At 60.6% G+C, this 22631-nt stretch overlaps 2 protein-coding genes and 1 long non-coding RNA gene across 3 annotated transcripts; 1 reads left to right on the top strand and 2 right to left on the bottom strand.

Moving 5' to 3' along the window:
- Window positions 1-251: 251 nt before the first annotated feature.
- SLC11A2 (solute carrier family 11 member 2) lies at window positions 252-22263 on the bottom strand. The gene is given in 17 exon segments (XM_056321866.1): window positions 252-1395; window positions 3257-3343; window positions 3345-3411; window positions 3604-3677; window positions 4276-4425; window positions 4621-4740; window positions 5145-5231; window positions 6796-6954; window positions 7228-7383; window positions 7735-7802; window positions 7886-7956; window positions 8919-9025; window positions 9928-10047; window positions 11569-11694; window positions 12383-12519; window positions 13750-13836; window positions 22179-22263. Coding segments are annotated over 17 exon segments (1944 nt in total). The 5' UTR covers window positions 22228-22263; the 3' UTR covers window positions 252-1116.
- On the bottom strand, window positions 17046-19236 carry LOC130141156 (50 kDa spicule matrix protein-like). The gene is made up of 2 exons (XM_056321894.1): window positions 17470-19236; window positions 17046-17317 (listed from the first exon to the last, which is right to left on the bottom strand). The coding sequence occupies exon 1, from the start codon at window positions 18898-18900 to the stop codon at window positions 18022-18024; it is 879 nt and encodes a 292-aa protein (XP_056177869.1). The 5' UTR covers window positions 18901-19236; the 3' UTR covers window positions 17046-17317; window positions 17470-18021.
- On the top strand, window positions 20095-22631 carry LOC130141166 (uncharacterized). Its single transcript, XR_008818994.1, has 2 exons — window positions 20095-20315; window positions 21313-22631. It is a non-coding gene; the product is annotated as an uncharacterized LOC130141166 (long non-coding RNA).

Here is a 22631-nt window from a genome sequence, read left to right as displayed (position 1 = left end):
TGCGGGCATGAACCAGCCGGGCTCGGTCCGAATCCACTGGGAATCTCCCGGCCATCCCACCCCGATCCACAAACTCAGTTTGGTGCGTCAAACCCCTTGGCGGAGCCGCGGCTGAGCGCGCCCCGGCCGGCTCCGGCTTCCAGCGGCTCCGGGAGGGGGAACCTGGGACCCCCCGGCCCAGCCCCCGACACCCCGGTTCTCATCACCCGAAAAGCGCCGCGGGACCCCCGACACCCCACCGGGGCCGGGGAGAAGCGTCGGACCTTTTTTAATGGCAGCAGCAAAACGTACCGGTGGCTACATCAGTCGCCTTCCAGGTGAAGGCATCTCCCAGAGAGATAATTAAAACTCATTAAGGGCTAACGAGGAGGGCCACGAGGTTTTGTAGTGAATTTAAAAGATCGGTAAATAAAACCGATCCCCCAGGAGAAGCCTCTTGGCATTCCCGGCCATCCCGAGCCACGCGCTGCGGGGGGTGTGGGAAGCAAAGTGTTTCCGTGAATCACATAAAATGGGAATAAATCCAGAAATCCATAAATACCCACGAACATCGCGCCCCGTTTCCTTTGCTGAGCACCAAAATCACGTGCCGGGGCCGGGGGGGGGGTAAAGGACCCAAAGGACGATCCTGCCGCTGCGGTGTTGCGGCTTCACATCTCCCTGGCGGGGGGGGGGGGGGAGGGGGATCCACGCGGAATCGCGAGGATTTTCAAGTAAAAAAAATGAAAAAATGAGATGAGGCACGGCGGCGGCAGGGGAGGGAGGTCTGGATGTAGTGTCACTGCGCCGTGCCGGAGCAGCGTTGGGAATTCCCTAGCTTATTTTTCCGGATTTTCCAGTTTAAGCAACCGAGGAGCAACTACCTGGAGCAACTACCTGGAGCAACTACCTGGAGCAACTACCCGGAGCCTCAGTGTTTTTGCTACGTGGATGAAATCGCGGAGGGATGGAGCATCCCGGTTTTAGTGTAAAGACGGGAGGAAGCTGGAGGCGGAGGCCACCCGGGACACGGAGCTTCTCCGTGCCGCTTCCCTCCGCATCCCTGTCTGGAAAACGGGAAAGGCATCGCCCCACCCCCCCACCCCCCACCCCCCCCCTCGGCGTGGTTCGAGGTGCTCAGCAAAGCAAACGGCCGCATTGGACCATCGCAGCAGCGCGACCCTTCCCCAAAACGTACATCCCAGGGGCTGTTGGTTTTGGTTTTTCCTGGTTTTCCAGGCGCGTGTCCCAGGGGAGTGCCCCGGCTCCGAGGGCTACTCGCTGAGTACGGGACCGCCGCCCGCTACTTAGCGGGAGTGGGAAGGTGACTCCTCCGTCAGCAGGGTCCGGGTGACGCTTACCGTTTTCCCCGCAGGCCAGGCAGGAGGCTCCCAGGGCGACCAGGCACAGCCAGCTCTGCAAGCAGGAACAGGCGCCCAGATCAGGGATCCCGCGGGATCGCGCAGGGAGACGGGGAGGGGTGATCCACCGAGGGGGGGAGGGGGGCGCCCGGGGGGGGGGGAGGGATTGGCAGGGTGGTGGCACCTCAGGAGTCCTGGGGTGACCATGCGGTGGTTGGTGACCAGTGGGGGTCCCTCAGGGTCTGTACTGGGACCAGTATGGCTGAACAGCTTTACTGGGGACACAGGGGATGGAGTGCGCCCGCGGGATGTTTGCGGAGGGGGGGGTGGTACCCTGGGGGAAGGGGACTGAGACTGGTGACCAGTGGGGGGGTTCCTCATGGTCCATACTGGGACCAGTATGGCTGAACAGCTTTACTGGGGACACAGGGGATGGAGTGCGCCCGCGGGGATGTTTGTGGATCACACGTAGCTGGGGGTGGTGGTGGTGGTACCGAGACTGGTGACCAGTGGGGGTCCCCTCATGGTCCATACTGGGACCAGTATGGCTGAAGCTTTGCTGGGGACACGGGATGGGGGGGATGGACTGGGCCTGTAGGACATTTGTGGATGACACGGAGCTGGGGGGTGGTACTGAGACTGGTGACCAGTGGGGGTCCCTCCCGGTCCATACTGGGACCAGTATGGCTGAACAGCTTTACTGGGGACACAGGGGATGGAGTGCGCCCGCGGGATGTTTGTGGATGACACGGAGCTGGGGGGGGTGGTACCCTGGGGGGAAGGGGACCATCCAGGGGGACCATGAGAGGCCGGGGGGGGCGTCATGTGCCAGGTGCAAGGTCCTGCACTGGGGGTGGGGGGACCCCCAGGGCGGGCACCGGCCGACGAGCGACGACGGATCGCCGCCCTGCGGAGAAGGGACCTGGGGGTGACCCCGGCAGCGGGCGCTGGCCACCCAGAAAGCCAACTGTCCCCTGGGGCGCATTGCCGGGGGCGAGGGAGGGGGGCTCTGCCCCGCTGAGACCCCCCCTGCAGCGCTGCCTCCCCCTCTGGGCGCCCCCGGCAGAAGGACGGGGACCTGCTGGAGCTGGTCCAGAGGCCACAGGGATGCTCGGAGGGCTGCAGCCCCCCTGCTGTGAGGGGGAGCTGGGGGGGGGTTCAGCCTGGAGAAGGCACCGGGGAGACCTTCTGGAGGCTTCCAGTGCCTGAAGGGGCTGGCAAGAAAGCTGGGGAGGGGCTTCTTACGGGGGGTAGGGGGGTGACAGAGCAGGGGGGGTGGCTTTAAACTGCAAGAGGGGAGATGTAGAGCAGCTGTTGGGAAGAAATTCTTTACTGTGGGGGCGGCGAGGCGCTGGCACTGGGGAGCTGTGGGTGCCCCAGCCCTGGAAGGGTCCAAGGCCAGGTTGGACGGGGCTGGGAGCACCCTGGGCTGGTGGGGGGGGGTCCCCCTGGCAGGGGGTTGGAACTGCGTGGTCTTTAAGGTCCCTTCCAACCCACACCCTTCCGTGACTCCACGCTCATCCCACCCCTGGCAATACGCGGGCACGGCCAGAGGAACCTGCGTTATTCCAAGGTCTCCGTCAACCTTCCACCTGCTGCCACGTTAAACCGAGGCGGTTTTGGGGAAGAGCGAGCGAGGGAGGGTCAGAACCGCGGGGGAAGGGCTGCGTGGGTGGGCAGGCACGGGACAAAACCGCTTCCCACGCAAATGCGGCCACAAAAGCCTCAACTTCCACATCTGACCCTGCTGGTGACTCCCAGGGCTCTGAAACCCGACAGTCTTTGATAGAACATCAAGAACCGTCGGTCTTGATAGAACATCAAGAACTGTCGGTCTTGATAGAAGAACAAGAAAAAACCCAAAATTCCTCCAGCTCATCCCACCTGCCGGGAGCCTGGGCATGACCCGGACTTACCAGATAGGCCACGAAGGACAGGTAGACCACGCTGAGAACCGCAGCGCCCACGTACAGAGCCATGTGGTTCAAGGACATGACGTAGGCCCACCACGAAGTACATGTTGATGCTGCAGATCAGGAGGATCAGGAGGCCACCGCCGACCTTCCAGAACCTACCAGTTAAACCAGAGCGGAACAGGGTGAGGCGGAGGGACTCTAGGTCCTCCTAGACCTAGATGGTCCCCCCCTAGATGGGGGGGAGATGCTCTAGGTCCAGGTGAGGAGGTGAGGAGAGGACTGAAACACGTGCCCCGAGGCGAGCCACGCGCCATCTCCTGCTCAGAAGCGATTCTCTTGGCACTTACAATCCGTTGGCAAAATCGTTCATGACGCTGGGCAGGCTGGTGAACGTCAGGACCGGGATGAGGGCGAACGGCAGCTGGAAGAAGCAGGAAAAAAAAAAAAAAAAAGTGGGAATCGCTGTGATGGTACGGGCAGGGAGGGACACCCGAGGCTCGCTCACACCCCACCGCCTTGCCCCAAAGCTGCTCGTAAAATGAGTCCAAGTTTTCCCCCTGGAAATTTCTGAATTTCTGAAATTGCCAGAGGAATTCTGAAATTTCCAAAAGGAATTTTGGAGCCCGACTGATCCTCTCCACCCCCCACAGCCCATCAGCGTTTCCCGACAGCAACTCGCTCCACTCAGCTGCTCCTGCAAACCCCGAGAATCACGGAATCGCTGAGGTTGGGAAAGACCCTGAAGACCATCAGGTCCAACCGCTCATCCCCATGGAATCGCTGAGGTTGGGAAAGACCCTGAAGACCATCAGGTCCAACCGCTCATCCCCATGGAATCGCTGAGGTTGGGAAAGACCCTGAAGGACCATCAGGTCCAACCACTCACCCCCAGGCTGCCCAGCCCCACGCTAAACCCTGTCCCCAAGCATCCTTGGAGACTTGGGCACCAGAAGCCGAAATATCCAGCGCCAGGTCCTTTCTCCCTGGGATCTGCCCCCCCACCGGGTGCTGCTGCTCACCTGGAGGCTCATGAGAACATTTAGGAAGTCGTTCATGCCTGTCAGGTGCTCGACGTCCTGGAAGATGGCGACGAAGAGGGTGGGAGTGATGGCGATCGAGCGGGTCAGCAGCACCCGGGCAAAGCGGGACCACCGCAGGTTCAGGAAGCCCTGCCGGAAAAATCCCGAGGAGCTGCCGGGTGGGCACAGCCGGGAGGCTCCCAGGGGCTCGGGGCAGGATTGGAAACCTCAGGGAGTTTTATGGAGCGAGAGCCGCGCGTCCGAGGAAGGGGAATCATCAGGAGGAGCTTTGAAGGCTGGGGAATATGGGAAGAGGGACGCGGGCAGCCGCTGAGCGCTAATTACCTCCATAACGAACTGCCCCGAGTATGTCCCCGTCATCGTGGAGCTCTGGCCGGCTGCCAGGATGCCGATGGCCCAGATGTAGAGCGCGGCGGGGCCGAAGTAACAGCCCAGAACGACGCCCTGCCGGAGAGTCACCGTGTCACCCCCGCGGGGAAAGGGGACAGCGGGCGAATCCCCCTCGTCACCGGCTCCGTCACGGGCACCGAGTGGGAAGGGAGGGAATAATCCATTGGAAGGAGAGGGAAAAGCATCCCCCGCGTCGGCAGCGGTTCAGGCAGCACCTCCCGGGCTGCAGCTTCAACCGAGCAGGCTCGGGATGGAAAATCTTTGTCCTGACCAAGCTGCTAAAAAGGGGGAGCAGCCAACGGGGGGGTCTGGGGTCAGCTCCGATGCACCCCCCTTAGCAAAGGGCTAATTCTGCTCAGCTCAAGGATCCCCGGGGATCTCCAGCTGGTTTTGGCGATCCTTTCACGGGTCGCCGCCTTTCCTACTCGCCGCTGGCCCAAACGAAGCAGCTCACTCACCCCCTTGTAGATATCCACCTGCAGCGTCTGGTTGTCACTGGGGAAGAGCGAGGAGTGGGGGCTGCTGGCGTTCCTGCAGACGTCGCTCTGCAACGGCAGCGAGGGGCAGGGGGGTGGGTTTGCTCAGTGAGGATGAGCAGAAAAGGCTGCACGGGGGGCAACCAGCGGGTGCTGGGGGTCCCAGGGTGCTGGCTGCCTCTTCAGACTGGTTTAAATGGAAATCGCCAGCACCCCTAGGCTTTTTTCCCCCGCTTTAGGCAGAGAATATCCTGAGCCAGGGGCAGGGACAAGGCCCGGAGCTGCCCCTCTGCCCACCCAGCCCCTGTTCTGCCCACCCAGCCCAGTTGTGCCCACCCAGCCCCCGTTCTGCCCACCCAGCCCCCCGTTCTGCCCACCCAGCCCCAGTACTGCCCACCCAGCCCCCGTTCTGCCCACCCAGCCCCAGTTCTGCCCACCCAGCCCCCGTTCTGCCCACCCAGCCCCCGTTCTGCCCACCCAGCCCAGTTGTGCCCACCCAGCCCCCGTTCTGCCCACCCAGCCCCCGTTCTGCCCACCCAGCCCAGTTCTGCCCACCCAGCCCAGTACTGCCCACGCAGCCCAGTTCTGCCCACCCAGCCCCCGTTCTGCCCACCCAGCCCAGTTCTGCCCACCCAGCCCAGTTCTGCCCACCCCAGCCCCCGTTCTGCCCACCCAGCCCCCGTTCTGCCCACCCAGCCCCCGTTCTGCCCACCCAGCCCCAGTTCTGCCCACCCAGCCCCCGTTCTGCCCACCCAGCCCCAGTTCTGCCCACCCAGCCCCAGTACTGCCCACCCAGCCCCCGTTCTGCCCACCCAGCCCCAGTTCTGCCCACCCAGCCCCCGTTCTGCCCACCCAGCCCCAGTTCTGCCCACCCAGCCCCCGTTCTGCCCACCCAGCCCCAGTTCTGCCCACCCAGCCCCAGTTCTGCCCACCCAGCCCCAGTTCTGCCCACCCAGCCCCCGTTCTGCCCACCCAGCCCCCGTTCTGCCCACCCAGCCCAGTTCTGCCCACCCAGCCCCAGTTCTGCCCACCCAGCCCCAGTTCTGCCCACCCAGCCCCAGTTCTGCCCACCCAGCCCCCGTTCTGCCCACCCAGCCCCCGTTCTGCCCACCCAGCCCCAGTTCTGCCCACCCAGCCCCAGTTCTGCCCACCCAGCCCCAGTACTGCCCACCCAGCCCCCGTTCTGCCCACCCAGCCCCAGTTCTGCCCACCCAGCCCCAGTTCTGCCCACCCAGCCCCCGTTCTGCCCACCCAGCCCCAGTTCTGCCCACCCAGCCCCAGTTCTGCCCACCCAGCCCCAGTTCTGCCCACCCAGCCCCCGTTCTGCCCACCCAGCCCAGTTCCGCCCCACCCAGCCCAGTACTGCCCACCCAGCCCCAGTACTGCCCACCCAGCCCCCGTTCTGCCCACCCAGCCCCCGTTCTGCCCACCCAGCCCCAGTTCTGCCCACCCAGCCCCCGTTCTGCCCACCCAGCCCCCGTTCTGCCCACCCAGCCCCCGTTCTGCCCACCCAGCCCCCGTTCTGCCCACCCAGCCCCAGTTCTGCCCACCCAGCCCCCGTTCTGCCCACCCAGCCCCAGTTCTGCCCACCCAGCCCCAATTCAGCGCCACCGGTCCCCCAGCCCCAGCTCACCACGTCCGCGTTGGTCTTTTCGAAGAAAGCCTCAGCGAAAACGGTCACGACGAAGATGTTAATGATGAAGGAGACGAAGAGGGCGATGCAGGACTCGATGAAGAAGTACTTGTTAGCTTCCTGGACTTCCCGCTTGTTCGCGCGGTTCACTTGCCGAGACTGAGCAGGGACGGTGACAACAGGAGGTGTCAGAAAGGGGAATTTGGGGCTGTGTGACTTACAGCTGTTAATTATATCGTGGTAAAGTGACGCCGGGCCACGGGCTGGAAGGAGAACGTGATGGAGGGAAGAAAAAGCCAACCCCCCCGTCTGCAGAACGAGCGATGGGTTTGCTCCATCCCCAGCGAAGGAAAAGCCGAATCCCTGAATTCCCAGCGCCTCCCAGCCCCCAGCATCCCCTTCCCGCACACGCTGCCCGCTGCAGCTGCTTACCTTGACCAAGGCGGAGTGCAGGTACATGTTGTGGGGCATGATCACGGCGCCCACGATGCCCACGGCTTGCTCCAGCTGCTCCGTGCCGCAGTTCTGGCAGTAGGGGATGAACAGCCCTTGCAGCAGCTTCTCCTGGCTGGGCTTTACCGTGATGTACTGGGCAGGGGGAGAAAAAAAAAAAGGGGGGGGTTGTGGCATGAGGTGCGCTGCAGCCACCTAGGCTGCCTGCTTGAAGGTGCTCGAAAGCCAAAAAGTGGCAAATTTGGTAAAAACAAAACCACGGTGTGGCAACTGCCTGTTGTTGGATCAACTGGGGACGCTGTGCCAAAGCGTGTGCGCCCACCGGCACGCCGGGGGGGCAGCAGGCGACGGCCACACACTGCCAGCTTCAAATGTCCCGAATTTTAAGTGTCCAGCCCCGTGTCTCGGTGGCGTTTGGGCACAGGGGGGTGGGGGAGAGGGCACGGGTGGCCCAGGAGTGCCAGTGGGGACGCGGCCGGCAGGTACCTCGTAGCCAAACGTCAGAGCCATGATGGTGATCAGGAACCCGAAGAACGCCTCCAGCTTCCGCAAGCCTGCCAGACGAGCAAGGACCGTCAGCAAACTGAGAAAAGCTGAACCTCTGCTTTAGTTGCCCGAATCCAGAGGGAGAAATTACCGTATTTATCCAGGAAGAGAAAGACGAAGGTGTCCGCTATGGTGATGAGCACGCCGCCCCACAGCGGGATCCTGCGAGAGACACGCACGAGCAGACGTCACAAAACCCCTCGACCTCGTCCAGCAGCCACACCACCACCTCAGAGCCCCCAATTTATTTCTTTATTTCATTTTTAAAAAATTTTAATTTATATTTTTAAATTGAATTTTAATTAAAAAACTCTTTGGGGCTGGAATTGCCCCAGGGTTTGTTTGCAGCCTGAGATGACACACCGTTAAGTCGGTTTTTTCGCACAAAGAGCTCAGGCAAGAGCTCCCGCCCCGAATCCCGAGAGCAAATCCCATGGTGATGCCGAGAATTATATGCGTGAGTGTGATTTTTAATAGCTACTTGGTATCAAAATGCAATTTCCAGTCCTGTTAGCGTTTCCAGACTTCCTGGCTGGAGAGGACATCTTTCTGGTAGCTCTTTATTAGGGATATAACATAAAAGCCCAATTTTGGGGCGTCTCAGCTCAAATAAAAGCCAGCCCAGTTTTGGGGCGTCTCAGCTCCAGCTCAACTAAAAGCCAGCCCAATTTTGGGGCGTCTCAGTTATAGCTCAAATAAAAGCTAGCCCAATTTTGGGGCCTCAGCTCAAAAAAAAGCTAGCCCAATTTTGGGGCGTCTCAGCTCAAATAAAAGCCAGCCCAGTTTTGGGGCGTCTCAGTTACAGCTCAAATAAAAGCCAGCCCAATTTTGGGGCGTCTCAGCTCCAGCTCAAATAAAAGCCAGCCCAATTTTGGGGTGTCTCAGTTACAGCTCAAATAAAAGCCAGCCCAATTTTGGGGCGTCTCAGCTCAAATAAAAACCAGCACCCACAGTTTTCCTTCCGACTGAGGGATCCACAAGGGCCCGTCCAGCGGAGCTGAATCACCCCCTGCAACGAACTTATTTGGGAGGATTTAGCGGAAATAAACGAGGCTTTTTTTGGCACGCACGGCGGCGCTTTCTTAATTCTGGAGGGGAGCGCTCGCTTCCTGCCGCTGACTTACTTCCCCATGGACAGGAGGTTAATAGCGATCGCGGAGCCGATGACTTCTTGCATATCGGATCCGATGATAGCCAGCTCGACCATCAGCCACAGGATAATCCGAGGAACCTCGAGGCAAAGAAACAGCCCATAAGGTCAAAAAGAGGGAAAAATCCAGTGGGAAGCACCGGAGGAGCGTCCCGGGTCGCTCCCACAACCCGAATTCCTCGCCTCGATACGTTTCGCTCATTTTCGAGAGCGAAACCGGCTGTTTCCGCGTACCGAGGCGCTGGCGACGGGTGTCGTGTCAAGCAGCCACGTGTCGCACGGTCACGGCAATGACAAAGGCTCAGGAGGCGGATGAGAACCAAACCCGCGGGGTTGGGGACATCCCCAGCCCTTTCCCAAGGGACAAACGTCACTCGGCCGCAGCCCAACGGTGACACCGAGCGATTTCGCAGACAAACCACCAAGGTTTTTCAAGCAGGGACACGCAAGAGCCGCGGAACTGCTCTGAAGTTTTCCCACTTTTCCCCCCAGGATCCCTTCAGCAGCAGCCCAGGGAAGCTGGAATTCTGGCTTTTCTTCCCGACTCCACGATTCCCCAGCAGCCGTCGGGACACACTGCCCACCCCCCTCTTTGTGCTGCCCTTGGAGGGTGAAGCCACCGCCGGGACCCGCCGGGACCCCCCCCATCTGCTCTGACAGCTCAGGTTCTTAACGAGCCCTTCGTTAAGAGGGCTGCAATTAAAATCTCCCTCTACATCTGCCTTTCCTCCAGCCGTGAGCGTAACCAGCAGAAATCGGCTTTCACCCTGCCGCGTCCCGGACAGTCCGGCAAGACGTGACGATGCAAATATATTTCCACGACTGGAACGCTTCTTCCCGAGATGGGATTGGCACCTCAGGGGCAGCAGGGACACCCCCACGTCCCCTGAGACCTGCCAGCCCCAGGCGAGGGACCCCCACCGCCCCAGACCCACGGGACCCCCCCAGAGCCCCCCACCCCCCAGCCCCGGGAGGTCACCCACCTTCTGGTACTGCCGGTTGCAGACCTCGGCGAGGTGCAGCCCCGTCACCACCCCCAGCCGCGCCGCCAGCCGCTGCAGGAGCAGCCCGATGACCGTCGCCAGCAGCAGCACCCACAGCAGCTGCGGGAGACACGGAGATGGGAGTGGGTGCGCTGGGGCAGCAAGAAGGGACGGCTGGCACGGGGTGCCGGCTCTCCTAGGACGCCCGCGCCCCACGTGCACCGTTAGGAATCACCTGCTTTTAAAAATACACATTATTGACGTTCCGAGGGTATTTTATGTGTCTGGAGCCAGCACGGGAAGGATTTAAGTGCGTATTAAGCCAGGAGTCACAGCCGGAGAGGCTGTATAAGAGCCTCACTCTCCCCTTCTCCTTCTCAGAGGTGGTTTTTTATCTCAAGATTTTCTTAAGACTGTATTTTATTATTATTTATATTATTATATTATTTTTTATTTGTTATAATTTAAGACTATCTTAAAGTTTTACTGAATCTTTCTATAGTTTGTGTCTGTGAAACAGCTGGCTATGGGAGCATCTTGATTTTAAGGAGTTCGCCTCCACGTTAGAATGATGTCAGCACTTATTAACCAACGACGTCTGGACCGCTGTGCTGCTTGTTATCCGAGACTGCCACTTCAAGTCCTGATGCTATAGACCATAATACTCTTAGTCCTTACTCTCTAGACCACAGCCAGGGCGCCCAGGTTCCATTGTGTCTGGGATGAGTTATTGGACAGCTTGGCAAGGGTGATCTCCAGCCGTCCAACCTGGCAACAAAACTTACTTGTAAGGTGTCCTGAAGTGAACTCCCTTCGTTATAACACTAAAAATCTGCCCATGGGCCAAGCAGACCCTTGGCCAGGTGAAGACCCTTCCCCTACGCAAGCGTAATAACAGAAAAGGATGACACAGCAGATATTACAATTAAATGCAAATCACTAACCAATCATTGTAACTGGGAGTGTACAGCCTTGTAATTTTGTGTATAAATATAACGGTAGAATCCGCGCAGGTGTGCTTGGTGCTTGATCTGTGGCGATGCCACCGAGCACCCTGCGCTGCAAGAAAGGAGCGCCGCGCCCGCTGCTTCATGCTGCAGTGGGGCTAAGGGGTTTGATTCCCGATTTCGGTGACATTTCCAGCTCAGCAGCACCAGCAGCACCAGCAGCGCTAGCAGCACCAGCAGCACCAGAGGCACCAGCACCAGCAGCACCAGCAGTGCTAGCAGCACCAAAGGCACCAGCACGAGCAGCACCAGCAGCGCTAGCAGCACCAGCAGCACCAGAGGCACCAGCACCAGCAGCACCAGCAGCACCAGCAGCGCTAGCAGCACCAAAGGCACCAGCACGAGCAGCACCAGCAGCGCTAGCAGCACCAGCAGCACCAGAGGCACCAGCACGAGCAGCACCAGCAGCTCAGCAGCACCAGCAGCACCAGCGCCAGCAGTGCCTGCAGCGCCAGCAGCCCCAGCGCCAGCAGCACCAGCTGCACCAGCACCAGCAGCACCGGCAGCACTGGCAGAACCAGCACCAGCGGCATCAGCACCAGCAGCGCCAGCACCAGCAGCAGTGCTCCTGCCCTGACCTGCAGCCGGCGCCGCGGTTGGCCCAGCACCGAAATCCACAGGTTTCCACACTGACCTTAAAGCCCGCGACAGCCCCGGACTGTAAATCCGACTCGATGTTGCCCGGATCCAGGTAGGCGATGCTCATCAGAAAGCCCGGCCCCGTGAACGCCCAGAGCTTGCGGAAGCTAAAGCAGGAATGCTGTCGGAGGGGAGAGGACGGAAGCGTCAGAAGCCAGCCCTGCGGCGCAGCCCCCTCCTCACGCAGGGGACACCGCGTCCCCACGGGCCACCGCAGCTACACTGCGGCCAAAATGGCAAAGACGGCCAGGGTTTGGGTTTCATTCCATCCCCGCCCTAGCAGGATGGTGCTGGTGAGATCAGCCTGGTCTTTAATCCCATCCTGAACCCTCCAGTGATCCCTGGTCCTCACCTAATGGGTTAAGGACCGGATTTTGGGACAGCCAAGGCCAGGCTGGAGTAAATTTGGGTGGGAGAGGCATCCTGCAGCTGGAAACACTGCCTCTTGCTTCACCAAAAGCAAAGAGGGCACCGACACCCCCCTCAAAGGGGACAATGCTCTTCACTCCCCTGATAAGGGAACAAAGAACCCAGGTTCTCCCCCCTGGGGCTATAAAAAAAGACATTTCTCTGCTCTTTAGCCCAACTCCCGGCTCCAAGGAGACAAATCCTGGGCCAGGAATCATTAACTCTACAGCAAGCATGGGAGATTGCTCCACTCATCTCCCCCGGTTCCCCAATCCAGGCAAGAAGGGGAACCAGCACCCAGGGAATGACTCAGGGGAGTACTGAGTGCTGAGAGATTTTTTCCCGTTGGATTTTGTGGTCAGGAGGGAGCGGAGGAGGGAGGAGAGCCCCGCTGCACTCACCGTTTCATCCTCGGGAATCGGGATCTTGCTGTCGAAGTAGGTGGTAAAAGGCTCCTCGGCGGCGGCCGGCGGCTGCAGCGGGTTCATGCTGCTGGAGATGGTGCTGAGCACGTCCCCGTGCTCCCCGGGCGCGTCCTCTGCGGGGACAGCGGAGTGGGGAAGGAAACAGTGAGTGAGGGTCCCTGGAAACACTGGCAAGACCCCCAGGCAGAGCAAAACGAGCCTGGGCTGCCCTCACAGCTAATGCTAATTGGGCTGTGAAAAGAAAATCAAATGAAAATAAGATACAAGCGCTGTAAATCCCCCCTCGGAGACCCCGCTGCCTTCCCCAGTGCTGCCTCTCCTCCGCTGGCTCCTTTATTTATCCAGATTAATTGTAACAGAGCCAGCCCGGCGGCGGCGGCGGCACCGTAATGATTAAGTCACCGTAATGATTAACCGGGGCTGAAACGAGCCAGATCCGAGAGGGACCCGGGAGGGAGCGTTATCCCGGGCTCTCCCGGCCGGACAGCCAGCCGGTGAGCCGTTCGGCCCTGGAAGGACCCTGCTGCATCCCGTTTCTCCCCGGGACGCACAGCGGGGCACCTGTTTGGATCGGGAGCCTGCCTGAGGGTTTTCCCTTCTCCCCCGGCGCCGGCGGCGGAGCCAGCACAGCAGGATTTTCAGGACAGTTTGTAGAGTTGTGGGAAGGGCGCGCAGCAATGAAAACTTGCATGCCCACGGATTCCGCGTTCCAACGTGGGATATCCCCCCGTGCCTCCCCTGCCCCCCTCCCCAGGCGAGCCCCCCACTCACCGCTGCTCCCCCTCTGTGGCATTTCCAGCGCCCAGCCCTTGTGCCAGCAGGATGAAACCCCAGGGCAGCTTTTACCGTCCTGTCCCGCATTGCATCATCACGGCAAACTCCAGCTGACCCCTCCTCCTTTTCCCGGCCTCCCAAACACCTCCAGGGCTCCCTGCCCTGCCCACAGACCCCCTCACGGCACAGCAGACCCCCTCACATCATGGATTTAGGGCTACCCGTCTGTGTGTGCGGAAAGGAGGGATCAGCCGGCACAAGGGAGATTGTTCATCCCGGCTGAGCGAGCCCTGGGGGCTGGGAATGTGCTGGGTGATCCCAAAGCCTGAGGCTTAAAGGTGGGGAGGGGGCACAGGGGGCTGGGAATGTGCTGGGTGGTCCCAAAGCCTGAGGTTTTGTGGGGAGGGGGCACAGGGGGCTGGGAATGTGCTGGGTGGTCCCAAAGCCTGAGGTTTTGTGGGGAGGGGGCACAGGGAGCCTTTGGGGTGGGTTTTCCAGGGCAGAGGAATGAATTAAACGCAGGACGGGTGTATGAGAGCACACCCGCCGTGCCATGAGGCGAGTCTTACCGTAGGACGCCTTGTGATCCGTGTCGGAGTTCCCCATGCTGGGACCGTTCCCCTGGCCTGGAAACTGGTTTAGACTGGCCACGTTGGCTGCGGAGGAGAGAGGGGGAAAAAGCCCGTCAAGGTGGAGAATCAAAGCCAACACACGAGGCGACCGGACCGCCAGCCCCTGGCAGGGACAGGTTCACTGCCCTGGCCTTTTCCAGCTTGAAAGAACCTGTTTTTCCCAGAGACCTGCCTGGAAATTCTGGTTGCAACAACACAAAGAAACAAGGGGGGGGGGGGGGGAGAGCGGAGCACCAGGGCAAACGGACGAAGTGACACCAGCGGACGAAGTGACACCAGCGTTCGCAAGCAGCCGGGCTCAGGACGGTGCCTCTTGTGAAACTCCAGCCAGTGGAACGAGGATGGAATTTCCTTTATGTGTACAAATTACCCCACCCCCACCCCCCAGGCAGGATTAACGCATCTCCACCACACCCTCCATGCGCATCCGAAGGGGGTTTTAAGGGCAGGAGGTAAACCTTGCCATCAGTGCTATTTGTCAACGTAATCCACGCGGAAAGGAACCAGGATCTGCTGCAGGGCTCGGGGCAGAGCTGGTCCGAGCCAAACCCCTCCGGGACAAGTCAAAATACCAACAGTATCGACGTTTGGGATGAAAAGCACTGAATCCCCCCCAAAGCCTGTTGTGTACGAACGGGAGATTTCCTTGTAACGCGCCGAGAGCGGCTCAGTGGGGACACAAAAGGAAAATGTTCGCCGGGAATTCACTGGAAATGGTTTGAACCCACTTTAGGTTTTCAAGGATGAATTCCCCGGTTCCATAACCAGCTCCAAAGGCGGTGGGTAACCAAGCCGGGCACCCTAAAATAATTCACAGAGGGTTAAAATAAGCCAGAGAGGGTTGAAATAGTCCAGAGAGGGTTAAAATCATCCAGAGATGGTTAAAATAATTCAGAGAGGGTTAAAATAGTCCAGAAAAGGTTAAAATAATGGAGAGAGGGTTAAAATAATCCAGAAAAGGTTAAAATAATTCAGAGAGGGTTAAAGTAACCCAGAAAAGGTTAAAGTAATCCAGTGAGGGTTAAAGTAACCCAGCGAGGGTTAAAGTAGTCCAGAAAAGGTTAAAATAATGGAGAGAGGGTTAAAATAATGGAGAGAGGGTTAAAATAATGGAGAGAGGGTTAAAATAATCCAGAAAAGGTTAAAATAATTCAGAAAAGGTTAAAATAATTCAGAGAGGGTTAAAATAGTCCAGAACAGGTTAAAATAATCCAGAAAAGGTTAAAATAACCCAGAGAGGATTAAAATCATCCAGAGAAGGTTAAAATCATCCAGAGAAGGTTAAAATAGTTCAGAGAGGGTTAAAATCATCCAGAGAAGGTTAAAATAGTTCAGAGAGGGTTAAAATAATCCAGAAAAGGTTAAAATAACCCAGAGAGGCTTAAAATAACCCAGAAAAGGTTAAAGTAACCCAGAGAGGGTTAAAATCATCCAGAGAAGGTTAAAATAATCCAGAAAATGTTAAAATAGTTCAGAGAGGGTTAAAATGATCCAGAACAGGTTAAAATAATCCAGACAAGGTTCCTGGATGCAGGGCTGGAGCAGGGCTGCAGTCGTTCCTTATCTCCCCAAATATACCAAGACCGGCACCCGGATGGATGAAGCCCCGTTCCAGGAGCCCTCGCTCAGCACCACTGGCTGCTCACGCCGCAGGGAACCTGCAAGGAGCCTGGATGAGGCCGCAGGAGCATCCACCGCGGCGGTGTGGAGCGAGGTGACGGAGCGAGGTGACGGAGCGAGGAGGTTTTGCGGGATCTCCCATCCCGCTTTTTTGCTCGCTCCCCTGGCCGGGAGGCGAGCCAGCTCCTCTCCTCCGGGAGAGCAGGATGGCGGTGGGAGACCCCAGCCCCCCCAGCCTCACCGGGGCGGCGGGATGCAGCCGTGGCTCCCTGGGCACGACGCCGGGGGACGTGGGGCATCAGGTGCCACCATGGAGAGCTGGGACCACCGTGGTCTTAAACACATCGGCGTCCCGGAGAGCCCCTGCCCCTTCCAGGCTTCAACTGCCACCGAACCGCTCCGTGGACCCCGGCGCACGGAGGGGACAAGTGCCACCCATGGAGGGGACAAGTGCCACCCCGGTGCACGGAGGGGATGAGTGTCACCCACGGAGGGGACGAGTGTCACCCCGGCGCACGGAGAGGACAAGTGTCACCCACAGAGGGGACGAGTGTCACAACGCTGCACAGAGGGGATGAGTGTCACTCACAGAAGGGACGAGTGTCACCCCGGTGCACAGAGGGGATGAGTGTCACCCACGGAGGGGACGAGTGTCACCCTGCTGCACAGAGGGGATGAGTGTCACCCACAGAAGGGACGAGTGTCACCCTGGTGCACGGAGGGGATGAGTGCCACCCACGGAGGGGACGAGTGCCACCCATGGAGGGGACGAGTGTCACCTCTCCAGCTTCTGCCTGAGGCTTCTCCCTCCCGCAATTCCCGCTTGGATGGTGACAACCTCAAGGCTGGAGCAAAGCTTTTCCCCGTCACAGTGTCCTTTCGTGGCAGCTCCTTTTTAAAGCGCTGAGCCTAAGGGCTTTCCTGGAAAAAAAATTATCAATAACCCGCCTTTTCCCCAAATTCCAATTCCTTCAGGAGCAACAGCGCTTACCCCGGCGGCAAGTCCCGCGAAATGCTCGCTTCATTAAGAAAGACGAAGAGGAAGAAGATCACACGGCGAATGTTCGTTACGGCGCCAGTCTGCCCTAATTATATCTCCTCGCCACCACATCGCAGCTGGGGCGGGAGCAGAATCGGTTCCCCTATCTCGGCCGGCAGCTGCCGAGCTCCTGACACGTTCCTTCAGCCCGACAAAGGGTTTTCCCAGGCGTGCGGGGCTGGAAATGCCACCCGGGGAGCCAGACCGGAATATTCCGCAGGCTCCCAGGCTGGCCGGGAAGCAGGGAGCTGGCAAGGGAAAGCTGGTGACACCGCGCCCCAGGGATGCTTCTGGCTCACCCTCTGCTTTTTCAAAAGAAAGGTGCTGGCGACACCCCGCCGCTGCTCTCAGCACAAAGTAGAGGATGTGGAAATTGCAGGATAAAAATAAAAAAAAAGGTTGGGAGTTATCGCTCCTTCCACCCGCCGCCTCTGCGAACATCCTCAGCGCCAGGCGTGGGCTCGCCGGGCCACGTTCTGCCGTAACCATCGCTGGGTTTGCCTTTGCACACCATATTCAGGATGGCAGCCTTCCCAGCGGGAATATTCCTTGGAATAAGGGAAAACACCCCGAGCAGAATATTACAAGGTTGCTTTAATCAAAAGCGCAGACACTGGCACCGCTGTTGCGAACAAGGGGTCATTCTCCCATCATTTTTCCTTCCCACTGGTGACACCACGAGCCCCGGAGGCAGCCCAGCCCAGCCGGGGGAAGACGAGGAGGCCACGGCTCTTTGCTCATCCCCAGCGCGGAGACGCGGGGCTTTGGGAGCCGTCTCCCGCCGGGAGCGGTTCCTGCCATTGAGGTCCCTGCGTTTGATGTCCGGCTTTGAACTCCGGCCGGTTCCTGCGGGGCACATCGTGACCGTTAACGCTTTTCCAGCGGTTTTGGGGCCGACGTCTCGTTAGCTGCGTGGTTTCCTCATACGAGCACCCGAGCTCGGTGCTTCCAGCTCAGCTTCCCCATGCGGCACGGGGCCAGCGCTGAGCACCACGTACCTCCCTGACCCAGTGCATCACCGCTCGCCATCCCAACAGGGGCAACTCCTTGCCGGCACAACCATGTCGCTTCCCTGCTTCCCAAACGCCCATGCCGCTCTGCCGGCATCTGCTCCACCAGATCCCAGCCCTGGAAAACCTGGAGAACCTGGGGGTTCCTCCTCCCCCTCTCGCCCATGCTCCCGCCGATGAGCAGAGGTGATTAAAGCAGCCTGTGCCATCAGGTTTGCTCCCATCCCTGGTGTCCTCCCGCTGGGTGAAAGCTCATCCAGCTCCGAAATGGGTCGGACAAGCCCGGGAGATGGCCGGGATGCAGGAGGGCACCAAGCCCACTTGCTCACGCAAGCGTGGTCCCCTGGAAGAACATCGCGTGACGCATTTATTTCTACGGAAGGAGAACAGCACCTGGCAAACCCCCTGGAAGCCAGGAGCGGCTCTCCTCCCCAGCCTGCTTGATCCGAAGGCGCCTGGAGCTGCTCCCCACCGCGCTCCTCTGCTTTTGGGAAGCGTGGAAAGGGGAGGGCTGGCGCCCACCTGAGCCTTCACCTATTTTCACAACGTGTAATAAATCAAACTGATTGAAAAGCTCCATTCTAGCAGCGGCTGGGAGGTTTGGGGATTAAACCCATCCTCTGAAAAACGTAAGGCAGCGGCTGGGACGGTGGGAATTTTGGTTAAGAAGCGGGGAAAAAAAAAAGAGACGAGTGGTGAGGCTGAGCCGTGGGACCCCACAGCAGGGTGGCGGGGCAGGGGGTCACCATATTGCCTGGGACACCCCAAACCTTGTCCCACACCAAGCACAGAGCCGTTCTCCAGCGCCGGCCGCAGCATCCCGCTCTCCCGACATCCCACACCAAGCACAGAGCCGTTCTCCAGCGCCGGCCGCAGCATCCCGCTCTCCCGACATCCCACACCAAGCACAGAGCCGTTCTCCAGCGCCGGCCGCAGCATCCCGCTCTCCCGACATCCCACACCAAGCACAGAGCCGTTCTCCAGTGCCGGCCGCAGCATCCCGCTCTCCCGACATCCCACACCAAGCACAGAGCCGTTCTCCAGCGCCGGCCGCAGCATCCCGCTCTCCCGACATCCCACACCAAGCACAGAGCCGTTCTCCAGTGCCGGCCGCAGCATCCCGCTCTCCCAACATCCCACACCAAGCACAGAGCCGTTCTCCAGCGCCGGCCGCAGCATCCCGCTCTCCCGACATCCCACACCAAGCACAGAGCCGTTCTCCACTGCCGGCTGCAGCATCCCGCTCTCCCGACATCCCACACCAAGCACAGAGCCGTTCTCCAGCGCCGGCCGCAGCATCCCGCTCTCCCGACATCCCACACCAAGCACAGAGCCGTTCTCCAGCGCCGGCCGCAGCATCCCGCTCTCCCGACATCCCACACCAAGCACAGAGCCGTTCTCCAGCGCCGGCCGCAGCATCCCGCTCTCCCAACAAACTCCAGCGCTCCGGAGCTCGTTTGACAGCTCCCTCGGCTCATTTAAGGAGCTGCGCTCATCCCGGGAAAGCCCACAACACTTCTCCAAGGAAAACTCTGGCTTAGAGCCCCCTGGGATGCACCCCCGGCACCCCAGCCCAGCAGAACCACCATCGAGCTATGGCCGGGCTCCCTCACCCTCCTCCTCCTCCCCCAGGCTGGGCTGCAGCCGGGACGCGGGGCTGTGGCTCGGTGGGGGTGATGGGGGACAAAGCGCGGGGCCGGGGGGGCTCGGCTCCCGGGGGGGGGGGCTGGGGGCCCCAAGCCCCCTGAGGAAAGTCGTTATGAACAGCGTTGAGGCCATGGGGGAGGTGGGGGGCAGCTGGGGCGGTTTCATCGCAACCCCCTGGTACCCCGAGAGATGGCAGGGCTGGCCTGGGGGGGGTGGCAGGGGGGGACCCTGGGGGCTGCTGTCCCATGGGGGCTGCCATTCCTTTGGGGGCTGCCATCTCCTTGGGGGGCTGCTGTCCCATGGGGGCTGCCATCTCCTTGGGGGCTGCTGTCTCCTTGGGGGGGCTGCTGTCCCTTTAAGGGGCTGCCATCTCCTTGGGGGGCTGCTGTCCCCTTTGGGGGGGCTGCTGTCCCTTTAAGGGGCTGCCATCTCCTTGGGGGGCTGCTGTCCCATGGGGGCTGCCATCCCTTTGGGGGCTGCCGTCTCCTTTGGGGGGCTGCTGTCCCTTTAAGGGGCTGCCATCCCTTGGGGGGCTGCTGTCCCCTTTGGGGGGGCTGCCATCCCCTGGGGGGCTGCTGTCCCCAGGCCGGCCAAGCCCCCCCCCGGCACAGGCCGCCCCCCCCCCCGGCTTCGCCAGGTGAGGGGTCCCGCTCCTCTGAGGGACCCCCAGGGCCAGGGGACACCCCAAGGTCACGGAGCCACGGGGGTCCCCGAGCCCCAGCCACGGGGGCAGTGCGGGGAGAGGGGGGGCAGCGGCCCCATGGCGGCCCCGGCACAAAGCGCCCCTGGGACCCCCGGGATCCCCTCAGGGAGGGTCCTCGCCCCCTCCAGCCGTTACCCCAGGGGGGTGGCACCACCCCCCCCAGCACATCCAGCGATCGCCGGGGGGGCTCCACCGCCATTCCCGGCCCCAGAGCCCCCCCTCAGCCCCCAGAGCCCCCCCCCAGCCCCGCCGCTCACCGCCTCCGCCGCCCCCGGCCGGCCCCGCCGCCGCCGCCGCCTCATGCCTCGGCCCCGCTCGGCCCCGCTCGGCCCCGCTCGGCCCCGCTCGGCCCCGCTCGGCCCCGCTCGGCCCCGCTCGGCCCCGCTCGGCCCCGCTCGGCCCCGCTCGGCCCGCCCCGTGACGCAGCTCGGTGCGACTGGGGACGCGCGACACGGGGCCGGGACAGGCCCCGCCGCAGGCCCCGGTATGGGGGGACACGGGGCCTGATGTGGGGGGAAACCCCCATTTGGGGGGGGCCCGACCCTGGAATGGGGGGCACGGGGCCTGGTGTGGGGGGACTGAGCCCCTTGGGGGGGTCCGGGCCCCGGTGTGGGGGGACACGGGGCCTGATGTGGGGGGGAAAGCCCCCTTTGGGGGGGGGCTGACCCTGGTATGGGGGGACACAGGGCCTAATGTGGGGGGACTGAGCCCTTTGGGGGTGTCCGGGTCCCGGTGTGGGAGGCATGGGGGCCAGTGTGGGGGGACTGAGCCCCCTGGGGGGGTCTGGGCCCCGGTATGGGGGGGACTGAGCCCCCTGAGGGGGGTCCAGGCCCCAGTATGGGGGGGGACTGAGCCCCCTGGGTGGGTCTGGGCCCCGGTATGGTGGGACACGGGGCCTGATGTGGGGGGGTCCGGGTCCCGGTGTGGGGGTCTTTGGGCCCAGTGTGGGGGGACTGAGCCCCCTTGGGGGTCCTGGCCGCGCTATGGCGGGGGGACTGAGCCCCTTGGGGGGTCCAGGCCCTGGTATGGGGGTACATGGGGCCCAGTGGGGGGGGACCTGAGTCCCATGGGGGCCCTGGGCCCCAGTATGGCAGCACACAGGGCCCATTTGGGGGGCTCCATGCCCTGCGCAGTCCCCGGCCGGGGGGACACCCCACCTGCAGTGCCCCCTCCTCGACCCGCAGCCAGGCCAGGCCCTGATCCTGCGCCCGGGCTCTCCCACAGCGGCTCCTCCCGCCCCGGAACACGGCTCCCTCGGAGCCAGGCTCCTCCGGGACCTCGCCAGCACTTTTCCCTCAAATTTCCCTCAAACCCTCAAATTTCTAGATTTTGGGCTGCCAGCAAATGGGTGCAGACACAAATTACACATTAATTATTTCTGAACACGGCTGTATTGCACAAAGAATGCTGCCTGTTTTGGGGGAGAACAGTCTTGATTTGGCTTTTGTTTAGTTTTCTGTCTGTTTTTTTCCCCTCCCCAGAGAGAAGCGCTGCTTTTTCACAGAATTCCTCTTACTCTGCACATTCCCTTGAAAACTTAGGATCATTTTTTTTGATGCAACCCCTTCCCAAGAACTAAACCAACTGATCGAATTGGTGAGACTCACCAGAAATGCGCCAGTCCGGGAAGCAGCGTGTGGCAGGAGCAGCACGGCATCGCTCCCAGTGGCACACGAGCGCTCCGTGCTCTTATCTCCACCATCCCAGCCTGGTAATTTGATGGTGGATCACCAAGAGCGCCCATTTGGAAGCACAGCCTGACCGTGAGCAGAAGGGAGAGGGTGTGGGGATCCGGGCTAAGGGAGCAGGACAGCCTGACCCGCACAGGAGAAGCTGCTCATTAAAAAATCAAAGCCCTCTGCTGAGCAGAGCTGCCAGTGGTAGGGTAAGGCAGCTCCTCGCTTTCCCCATCCATGCAGGTTTTGCAACCTGCATTCCTTATTGTTTAAACACACAAAACGTCCCAGGATGTTGCCGAAACAACTGAATTCTGGAAAAGTGAGAGGAGAAATCCAGGAGATGGAAGATTCCACGGTTGGGGATTTAACGTTACCCCTGACCTGACAGCGTGGGCATTGGAGAGGGAAATTCCAACGGAACGGCAGCATCGCTCCCACATGGGAACGCGAGCGTGGCACCCGCACGTGCCCGGCCTCGCCGAAAGCACCTACAGGCACGAGAAACCTCGCGGGAGGTGGGCTGCCAACAGCTTTTAGCCTGAAGCTGGAAAATTTACATTATTCCCCAAATCCCAGGGTATTTTGGGGTGAGGGCGATGCCTCCCATCAGCCAGACCACCCTGCAGGGATGGCGTGAGCTTGCCGGGATCAGTGTTTGGGGTACTCACCCAGTTCACAGCTGGGCGAGCTCTGCTGGAGGGTGTATTTCTTGGGCATGGTGTTCCTGCTTCTTGCTGTCGGTGGTTTCTGGGAGCAGAGAGCCGGTCAGCCTTCCCCTATATAAGATGTCCCCACCCTTCCCTGCTGGCTCCCCTCCCTCCTTCCTCCACCCGCAGCACCCACGCGGATCCAGCGGTGCCGAGTTCCCCCGGGGGAGCTCGGGAGACAATTCAAAGTCTCCCGAAAACAACCGCATCTGCTTCAGCCTTATCGTTTATTAAAGAACGATAAACCCCGCTGAGTTAAGGGGGTTAATAGGACAGCTGAAGGCTTTGATGTACAGCCTTGTCCCGTCCCCGTGGCGGTGACAGCATCGCTTGCGGGGGGGAAGGTGGGTTCCACGCTGCCTGTGGCACTTTATCAACCCAGGAGGCTCAATTAAAAGTCTGCTTGATCGAGCA

This window comes from Falco biarmicus, chromosome 19 (genome assembly GCF_023638135.1).
Source record: "Falco biarmicus isolate bFalBia1 chromosome 19, bFalBia1.pri, whole genome shotgun sequence".
NCBI lineage: Eukaryota > Metazoa > Chordata > Aves > Falconiformes > Falconidae > Falco > Falco biarmicus.
The sequence above is the reverse complement of the archived record's forward strand: the minus strand, read 5'-3'. Positions and strand labels throughout refer to the sequence as shown.

What these genes read in the sequence shown, in the direction of transcription:
- LOC130141156 (XM_056321894.1), bottom strand. Translation starts at nt 18,900, where the DNA reads ATGCTGCGGCCGGCGCTGGAGAACGGCTCTGTGCTTGGTGTGGGATGT.